The sequence below is a fragment of the Tyto alba genome, unplaced genomic scaffold, assembly GCF_018691265.1.
Source record: "Tyto alba isolate M040663 unplaced genomic scaffold, T.alba_DEE_v4.0 Super-Scaffold_7, whole genome shotgun sequence".
Classification (NCBI taxonomy): Eukaryota; Metazoa; Chordata; class Aves; order Strigiformes; family Tytonidae; genus Tyto; species Tyto alba.
In genome coordinates, this window is record NW_024881328.1 from 29,809,398 (window position 1) to 29,820,244 (window position 10,847).

The following is a 10,847-nucleotide window of genomic DNA, read 5'->3' on the forward strand; positions in this document are numbered from 1 at the left end:
TAACAGTTAAGACAGGTAAGGATGAAGGAAACAATGAGATCATTTTCATGGCTGTAAGAAAAATATTTGACTATGTTTATACAAGATATGCCCTATTTGAATTGTGAATTGTTAATTCCAAATTGTAATTTGGAAGGAAATACAAAATATGCAGTAGGAGAGTATGAAGCTAATATGTCACTTGTGATCCATTTGTTCTCCATTCTGAGCATTTAATTCAGACAGAAATCTTTGTGCTGCACATTGCACTGGGCTACCTTTATCTGTTATACTTAGTTCTTTAAGCATTTTCGTCTAATGTTAAAAGGGCTCTAAAAGCTTCCTGGATCAAATATATAAAATTGTTTTCTAATCCAATGAAATTTAAAACTAGGGGTTTTCTGTTCTTTTCTGCTAGACAAATAGAACTTGGCCTTCTTTTGCAAGATATACTCATCTTAAAATATGACTTGTTCTGAGACTCTATGCAAAGATGGCTATAGATATTGATGGAAAAGTATTCTTCTGCATCAGCCTTTCTCTACAACTAAATAGTCAACATAATTTACTTTTTGCATGGCAGAACTGTATTCTCTTTTAAAGCAAAAACATTACAATGGAGATTTTTCTCAGTGTTTAGTATTTCAAGCAGTGTATAAAATCATGCATTTCCCACCTCTGTATTTAGCCAGTAGAGTGTCTCCTGAAAGAGCAATTAGGGCAGCTGCAGCAGATCTAGTTTTGACATAACCTGTTCCAGATCTAGACAAATAAAATAAGTTACACTACATTTTCCAAGAACGTAAAAACTGAAACCTCTAAAGAAAAAAATATTGCCATGTTGGAAGACAACTTCAAAACTCATACCCTTTTGTATGTATATAACTGGTTACATTTTAGTGATATTTTATGTCTAAGACCCTTTGTCACTGAACATAACTGCAGAGTTAACAGTTCACGATACCATGCAATCATAAAACAATAAGACAGCATCTCCTTCAAAGACCTCACATGCCAAGTAAAATATAATTTTGCATTCACAATACATTTCTAAAACATTATGTCCTTCATTTGTGGTAAGTCTTCCCAAATATGGAAGAGAAAGTAGGATTACGATCTGGTTTTTGTATTCTATCATCACACAGTGATGATAAATTTCCTTTAATTTCAGTGCAACTCAATGTAATCAAAAGGACATATGCAGGAGCAGGACTTCAGTCTTGATAATTAAATCATAAAGAATGTAGCTTAATTTAGAACCCAAGTTTGCAACCTAGGCACCTAATGAAAAAACATTTATTTATGTGAAGACAAAGCAGACATGAATTGGAAACCATAAATCAGGAAATCCTGGAATTCTGTATTTAAGAAATCACTTTCGCAAAGCAGTATTGCACTTCAGAATATCATTACATAAAATTGTCTTTAAGAGTCTTTAGAGAAACTGCATTTTTACAGAGCATACTGCATAAAGCTGTGATATAGACTCTAAAGTATGATCTGCATGGGAAATTGTTGGTCAAAAGTTTCTGGAGTCTGAATTTATATTTTTTTTTTCCAGAACTTTCATAGAAAAAAGTCCAACATTAAAGCTAAAGTACACAATCAAAAACCCCTGTGATGGTTTATGTAAGCTTATTAAGCTATCACACAAACATGGAAAAGCCCTTATGTGCTCTTGTAATGAAATATTTTCCAGTGTTGATAGTGGAAAACAACACTCTATAGAGAAAACACAGTTAGGAGAAAATTTTCAGAAAATTGTAAGAAGCTTTTTCTATCCTATATACATGGCAAGAATCTTGTGAGAATCTTTTTTGAAAGGAAATTACAGCAAAAAGAGAATGATGCACTGACCTAAGAAACCAGAAAAAAAGACCAAGATAGTCCTGTTAAGTAGATTCTTCTAAATTATTTCCCTAGAGTCCACACCAATTACAAAATACTCTTGATGTTTGTAGTTTTGTTTCATAACACACCAGTTTACTCTTAGCCTTAATTGATTTTAAGTACAAAAAAAATAACATGGACATTAAGAAGTAGTGATCATATTATTAATGAATAGTGATTCAAGAAAAAATCCTGCAGACCACTTACATCTCACTCTCAGTAAAAAAACTTTGCTCTGATAGAATGGAATAAATTTCAGCTGTGGTGAATAAATTGTACAATGAATTTAGCCTCTGTCTTTTAAATCTGATACAATCACAAACCAATCCTGCCTTTACTGAATTAATTAATTATTCACAAACAATACAAGAGAAAAGGACAGTCTGTGAGCTGCTTCCTTATTATTCCCGTAAACTATTTGCTAGGGAGCTAGCTGATCAGCTTAGTTATGAGACAGTAGTTTTGTTTCATAATTAGTTGATGAACTTTTTAAGCTGGAGAAAAAGGAATAATGAAAATTGACAGGCAAATTCTTGACCTGTGCATAGGCACTGTCATTCAAAGGCAAATATGGATGTTTTTCAGGAGAAATAATATCAAAATATCTTGGCAGTCAAAAGAAGAGCTACTCTTTGTAAAGCTGTTTACAGAAAAAGTTAGCATGGACTGGCAGACATCTCGACTTCCAGTTAATTCTGGAAACATTTGACCACTGTTTCTCTGATAAAGCTTTGTGTCTCATATTCTTATATTACTCCCATCATGTGTACCAAGCGAAATACCATCAAAATGGGAGAGATCCATACACAAATGGTATAAGAGTGACAGAAAGAGACTTAGTCTAGCAGTAATTTGTGATGGATTTACCTTTGTGCTTCCTCTTACCTGTCGTACATGGCAGTTAGCAGGCTCAACGTGAATTCAGTGGCTCTTGGATCTACCTGGCCTGGTTTTTCTAATCTCACCCTTTGGAACAGTTTTGCCAGCATTCCAGAGATCTGCTGCACTTTCAGAGAAATCTGCTTTTCCTTCTGGCTCTGTTCACTTGATAGGATGTGCTGAATCAGAGAAACATCAATCAAATCCACTGTGGGAAAATTAAGGGAGAAATGAATGAGGATCCCTGCCTTTTTATGAATGGAACTCAACATCTTTTTTATTAGAAGCGCCTAGCTAAAACAAGTCTGTAAAATGAAGTCTAAAACAATATGCAACATAAACAGGAAATAATCTGGGAAAGGTCTTGCTGGGTTTATGGATGTAGCACAAACTTGTGAGGCTACAAACATAGAACAGCTCGACTAAAATTCCCTGGATGTAATTTTGGAATAGATAAGAAGGGAAGAAAATAGCATGATTAACTGCATCCGAATTATAGAGGAAAATAGCATGATTAATTGCATCCAAATGATAGACCTAACTTTCATTCTATGTATAGATAGCATAAAACTATGCACTGCTCAGTGCTTCAGTAAAAAGCTCACCTGGGACCGTGACAGCAATTTGTGCTTTGATGTAAGCTTTCTCCTCATGCACAAATACAAAGAGGAGAGGGGCCCTATGGCCAAGAAAGGGGCAAACAGGCTGTACTATAAATGTGCCATGAAATAACTAATATCCACTGGGAAGAGAGAGCTCTGGTTTCTTAAAAGTCACATTCAGTATCACAGAGGCATGATCAATTAGAATTAACATCAGAAGAGAAAGGTTGTAGTAGATTGCAAGTTTGTAGATTGCTGAAGAAGCAGAGACTCTAGGATATGTCACCTATGGTCTTTCCAGCACAGATGGGAAAATATCAGTGTGAGACACTGGTGAATCTCAATCTGGAAACCCATGTGCCATTCTGGTCACCGGTGTTCAAGAAGTAGAGAAACTGGGATAGATGCCTAGAGGAGACATGGAGGACTAGGCAACAAAGCTAACGAAAACCAGTACCTGCGTGAATTGGTCCTTCCGTGCTGTGGCACAGCATCAGGCAGATTTAACATATCAGGGCTGAGATCAGACTAAATATATTAATAGAAGAACTTGCCCAAATGAAAAAATATGGCCAAGGCCAACAAACGAGTAATCTTTTCTGTGTTACCCAGAAGACCTCACTTGCAATGTCGTGCATTTTCAGCAACAGACTGTTTCAGGTGGAAAATTAAAGTTTTCCATGCATTTTAGCTCAATATGGAATTTACATCCAGTAATTTCAGAGAGAGGTAGGTGACCAGGACTTTGTTCCATAATTCTTTGCTTGCACAGAATTCTTACTCACTTCAAAGACAGGGAGAATGAGTGCTAGCCAGGGGATTTCTGGTCTATCATATTTTATTTTGTTCTCATTAATACTATAAGTATTAATAATAATGACTGTCAATGCATTTTTGATGATTCATGATTATTTCAAATAATTTGACATTTAACAAGAATAATAAGACACAGATAAAAATTCATAATTGCTGGTAATGTCTACATAACAGTGTTGCAGATTGTAATAATAATTTGATTCTCCCATGCCTTTAGAATTTCACTGATATATTTCCACTGACATTCAAAAGGGAGAAAAAAATCAATCTGTATATGAAGTACTATCTGGCTCTTAAGTGTTCATAATGCATTCTGAGATTCGCAGGTGGAAAATGAGAAAGCAAAGTAGCATAGTAGCTCATGGTGACAGCAACACAAATTTTTTACTGATTCTTCTCCCTGTCAAAGCACAGGATTCTGTTCAGCTACTAACACTGGCACAGACTTTGTACTGAGCGTAGTTTTAAGGCTGTTCTGTAGACGGAGCTCTGAACATCACTGAAAGCCTCTGTGAAAGAAAACAAGTACACATTACAATAGAATGGTTCATTAAAAAAAAAAATATAAAAAAGGAAAGAAAACCAAATTTTTAAACTAAAAATCAAAATAATTAAAATAATCAAATTTGGACTTGATGAAAACCCACAATACTCTGAAGGAAAATTTGGAAAAAATTAAAAAATTATAACATTTTATTTTTTTCCAATAGCTTCATGGGGAAAATTATCATCTTATGACCAGTGACGTGATGAGTCATAAAAAATAATTTTTAACATAGAGAGCACACCTATTTCATTGGGAATTTAGTCTATTAACAAACCAGGAAAAAGGGATATGCATTGTGCATACTTGTAGCCAAGATCATAACAAAATAATACTTCTTCAGGCAAATCAGTTTCTTGATCAGAGATGCTCTTCTGCAAGGAACAGTCTGTCAGTCTGCACAGCAGGGTTATTGTTTTGGATGCATATTGTTTCAAGCACTTAACAAATTTTCTGTCAAGATCAACACCTGGTACTCTCCCAGAAGATAAGCAATTTACCAGAGCAATTGGCTTTTGACATCTCTTCTTAGTAATCCCACTCAAACTGCTTGACTAAATCCCAAACCTAACATAATTTCAGCTCATTTCTTTCACATCACTAAAGGATGCTTTCCTGAGTGGGAAATAAGGCTTCTGAACATGAGCTATGCCTCATATGTTACACACATACCTAGAGCCTCAAGACAAGAAAAAAAAGAAGCTTGTTCACAAAGCTTTAGAAACTAGAAAAGGATTTATCAGTTATCCTCCTGTCCTCAGAGCCTCTTTATCCCTGTACTTCAGAATGGAAGAGTTACTCACAATTGATTAGGGTCAAAGATAAGCAACAAATATGCATAACTGAGTAGAGAGAACTCACAAAACTCTACCTGTTTAGGAAATGAGCCAGTCTGTGTGCAATGGTTTCCCTCAAATGTACCAGGCTAATATTAATAGTCAGCAAATTATGGGCTCTGCTGGTTCCCAGATGCTGCCTAAGATATAGAAATAAGCCAATATCTGCTATACCATCTGTTTAGTCCTACTCTTGTCATACTATGTTTTGTGATATTATTTGGAAATGTAGTGTAGCATGTCATACAATGTGAAAAATTAGTTGTGACTTCCATGCATCATCAGTTCTCTTTCTTCAGTAAACTGATCCAAAGCTCTTTTGAAAGTAACAGAAAGACTCCCACAGTTTTCAGTAGGCTGTGGATTAAAATCCAAATGCTTATTTTCAAATACAAATGCAAGAAACACACATGATCCAACCCAAACACCTTCCATGTACAAGATGACCTTCTAAAGTGGAGGGAATCTGTGTTGGTATCCATCTGCTACTCACTTCGAGTCCATCCTTACAGACAAAATGTGACCTCAAAGTAGGTCCTTCTGTGCCTGTCAAGCACAGTTTCAGAATTAACTTGTGAGAGCACATGAGTAAAACAGCAGACAAAGAAAAATAAGCCCAAATAAAATAAAAAATATTTTAGGTTTATTATTTATAAGAGGCTATTTAGGGGCACTAAACTCTTTCTCATAGGAATGAAGCTTACCCTTTGGCCAGAAAACCAGCATGTAATAATTTTGCAGTGGGTCAAATTTCACCTCAAGGCTCATAAATACCCTTTGTTGAGAAGCTGACAAAGGAATTCCTACACATATAGAAAGGAGTGCATTGTTTCCTGACATCTCCAGCTGGTTAACTGCTAGTTCTGCATTTTGTGCTTCTTGTTAATGTAGGAGATGAAATATCCATTGAGATTTTGTATTTGGAAAGGGAGTATACTGTCATTCTTCATGACTATTGAAGAATATGTGAAAAAAAAGTTACTGTATATTATAAATTAGGAAATATGTCTCCTGCATGCCTGACCGTTCCATGAGACAACATAATGGCAAGGAAAGTGCCAGGACAGATCCAAAAATAAAGGTCGGACATCACAGCTGTGTAATTTTTCACTTATGTGCTACAGCACAGAGATTCTGAAAGTGACGTGACTTCATTATAATTAATTAGTTTCTGTTCAAACAGACACAGAAATGTCTCTTGAGAAAAGTTGGGAAAAAATGAGAAAAATCCTTACCCTGCAAGTCTGGATCCATTTGAAATGAACAGATGGCATTAGGCGTTCTATAACGAAACAAACCAAAGTGTAAAACCACATTTTCTAGACAGAGACATATCGAACCATTCAAATCAAACCTTTTAATCTGAACAATTTACTGGATGCATTTCAGAAATTAAATTAAACAGAATTACATAAAATAACATAATAGTTTTGGTGCCAAGTGTAGAGAAACGCTAGAAAATTACATGCTCTCTGCTCAGGATAAAGTAGAAGTAATTCTAGTAACTGCAAAATTGTGTCAGGGTGTGGTGCAAACAGTCTCCAAAATAGTTTCAAGTACACAAAATGGGAATTTTCACTACTGAAGAGTCCAGTGTTTACACTCAAGATTACTACACAGTCCATAGTGTATAATTTCAGGTCAGAGAGGACATACCTTTACACCAGACTCTTCCCAAGATTCATTGATTGCAACTCCTCACAAGCCTATTTTCTAAAATTTTCAAACTGAACTAGAGTTTTCAGCTGAGCTGACATTTCTTTCTGAGCTGAGAAGGAAGGGAAAAAGGAAGCATAACCATGAATCTACTTCTTTACACAACACTGAAAGCAAAAGTAATTATGTCCCAGATAATAACAGAAACTGAATGTCTCCCCTCAGGATTTATTTCATTAATGCACTAAACTACATTATATTTTTAAACATAAAAATATAAATATGAATTCAGTGTAGTAACTATCTTTCAGTTAAAATTATAGTTGAAAAACACTAGGTATAACAGATCTCAATTACATGAGACTCCAAAGGCCACGTATATGGCTTATAGTAGGGAAAAAAAGGAAATTTGCTAGAATAAATGAAAATTAAATAGTTGGAAACTATAGTATCTAAAACTTAAATAATAAATGTGGTATTAAATCTCAACTTACCCACATGTTCACTCTATTACTTTTTTTCCAGTGAGTCATTGATCGTTTGTCATAAACATGACACTATACTGGCCAAATATGAAGCATAAATATTCAATAATTATTGAGTCTACCATAAATATGCTTTTCATCATCTTATTGGTAAAGCTGAAACTTTGTGTTTCAGTCTCTAAATAATCTATAAATACTTAAAATGATGGTATACAGATCTGCTTTAATAATCTCTTCATTAAAGACTACAAAAGCCTCAGTTTTTATTGAAGTCCTTCTTTGAAAGAAATACCACTATGTTTCTTTTTCATTATTCTTCTGTTTTCTTCCTTACTCAGCTTTAGAGCTTGGACAAAACCCTGTGTTCTGCAAGACTGCAGTTCTGCCCAACATTTACATATGCATGTAAATTTGTTTATACAATTACTCCTAAAATAGGTGCAGTAGTATATGCCTCTGCATAGCTTGACAGAAAAGTCAGTGTGGGGAAATCAATGAAATCAGAAGATTCTAAGCAATGAATTAAACATAAGTGTTTAGTGAAAGCTACATGTGGCAACCTAAAAGCTAGACTTACAAACACACAACTTGCCTCATCTTTTCCTCCCTTTTTTCTCTCCACAAAAGTTACATAAAATAAAGCAAGAGGATGAATGAAAAAATACACAGGTTAAACTCACTTAAATTAGAACCCATTAGAATTTTTTCACTCCAGTAAGAACAGATCCACTGACTTTGCTGAGTTACACAGTATGCATAATCTATTAGTACTTGATACTGTAAGATGACAAGCTCTCTATCCAACACAGTGCAATGTCTAGCCTTTAAATTACCCATATGGATAAACACACTATACTTTTATACTAGGGTATTCATGGTCTCAAAGTTAGGTATGTGTTAATGTGTTTTACTGAACTGGCTGTTATTGTGCAACATCGTAACATCATACCCATGAACCCTCCCTCCAAAAAGTTATAAAAGGCATTATTAACATATGTATGATCTACATTTCTATACACAAAACTCTATGAAGAGCCCAGATCTTGACTGTAGGAGTAGTACTTGGTGAAGTGAACAGGATCTTCTTCAGTGTTAGCACATCTACTTTATAATGAACATAATATGAAAGTACAAGCAGTATCTGCCTGCCATTGGATCTGGACTAACTCTGCTCATTGATACATTATTTCAGTCAGTGTGTTGTTTTTCAGCTACAATAATTACAAGCACTTCCAGAAAAACAAAAAATAATTTAAAAATTAATTACAAATGTACAGGAAATAAATTTTTACTATTATAAAACCTGATCCCATTAACACAAATACTCTTATATGCCCAATAAGAGTATCCTTATTCTTGAATCCTATTGGTATGTGCAAGAAAAGTAATATTTGATTACTTATATGTATTTTATTTTCCTACACATGTTCTCAGAATATGTACTTTAGCAAATAAAATGAACTTTTAAGCATGCTACATAATTAAGTTAAAGTACAGGAAAAAACAAGCCAGATCAAGTAAAGCAGAAATCACCCAGTAGATCAATTGACTTTATCACAGAGGCCTTCCTTCTTTTGAAATCAAACATATGATCAACATTTTAAATCTGCATAAAATAAAGTACAATTACTTTTGTTTCCTGTGAAGGGTAAAAACACTTTATGTTGTGTTCAAAGGCTGAAATTATTGTCCCCTCTTATATACAGCAACAGTGCTTACCTTTCTCTCAGCTACTTACTAAAGGCCCAGAAGTTGGACAACATTGCCAGAGAAGTCTGGTCGTTTTATAGCACTTAAAAGTTGACTTCAAGACACACTAAAGGTTTTGCTTTTAAATGAATGCTGTTCACAACAAATGCCTGGCAAAGGCCCAGATCAAAGTATCAGGTAATTGACTAAGCAGTCAAAACAGAGAACACTAATTAATTAGTAATAAGTATCCTGAATTATTAAAGATAAAACTGCTTTGATCTTTGTTTCAAAGCAATCTTTTTTTACAGTTGGAGTGCAATATTTATAAATTGAGAGGCCTTTACTAAACATCTCCTAGTTGCTGAGAAACAGTGTTGCTATAGAGATTGAAAAGAAGCTGGCACAATAATGCACAATAATGCAGAAAGCACAGTGTGCTGTGGCAAACAGTTGGTGCAACTACACAAAGAGGAAAAATAGTAAGTCCTAGTGGTAATGTCTTCAAATAAGAATTGTTCAGACCAACCAGAAAGCTTGTACACTCTTCAGTACACGCAAATGCTAGGGTTTATGCAGCATATATATAATATTTGCAAGAAACATACATTTATTTTAAAGCCCTTTTTAATAAATTTTTCAACAGTTACTCTAACACCCAGGTAGTAGGATTCATCAGTGCTATGCATATCCTGCACACATAGCTGATAGATACGCATAGCCTGCATACATGTGTGCCAATAATTACTTATAGGACACACAAACTTAGTGATGACTAAGTCAATCACTGTGTTACAACAGTAACCACCTTTGAATATATTACCATATTTTAGCTTTCCTAATATTTTTATTCTTTTTCTCCTAAGCAAAATCTAGGAAAATAAACTTTTCCATTCTACTATGCTTCCTTGAGGAAAGACTTGGAATTTTCCTGCAGGCCACTCGGCAAATCTAATCAGAATAATTTCGGATAGAAGAGACATCCAAGATACTTGTTTTGTCTTTCTACTCCCAACCTCTGAGAATAAATTCTTTGCCTGTGGTTTTCAGGTAGTGACTCAGAAGTCTGGCAAGTCTGTTTACATACTGCAGAAACAGTTTATTTCCTTCTCATTACCACCTGTGCAGTGTTGGTGCTTGAATTGCTGTCTGTTTGAGCTACTATCTCCACAGGTAGAATAAAAGAATTCAAAGACTAAAAGACTGCCAAATTATACTCCATATAGAAAAAACCAAATGTAAATACACATTAGAGAAGCTAATTTTTCCTCTCCCGTCTTGGAGAAGGAGCTATGGAACAAACCAGGTAGTTTGTAAAGACTACTGGTAGCATCCTTCCCTGCTATGCTCTCCTGAGACATCTGCCTCCAGATGCTCCTCAGAGACAGCCAATTTTCTGTGCATACACTACTAGAAACTAATTCCCTGGAGACCAGTTCCTTATGAAATGAATGACTCCTAACCACTTTCT

The 10,847-nt window shown here is 34.9% G+C and overlaps 1 protein-coding gene across 1 annotated transcript in view; it reads right to left on the reverse strand.

Annotated features, from left to right (window-relative positions):
- DYTN (dystrotelin) overlaps positions 1-9,665 on the reverse strand; it is a 66,536-nt gene extending 56,871 nt beyond the window's left edge. The window contains exons 1-5 of the mRNA XM_033010978.2: positions 9,407-9,665; positions 6,782-6,828; positions 4,601-4,675; positions 2,755-2,956; positions 656-741 (exon numbers count right to left, since the gene is read on the reverse strand). Coding sequence (XP_032866869.2) covers positions 656-741; positions 2,755-2,956; positions 4,601-4,675; positions 6,782-6,800 — 382 coding nt within the window. The 5' untranslated portion in view covers positions 6,801-6,828; positions 9,407-9,665. The remainder of the gene's footprint in view (positions 1-655; positions 742-2,754; positions 2,957-4,600; positions 4,676-6,781; positions 6,829-9,406) is intronic.
- Between the last annotated feature and the right edge of the window lie 1,182 nt (positions 9,666-10,847).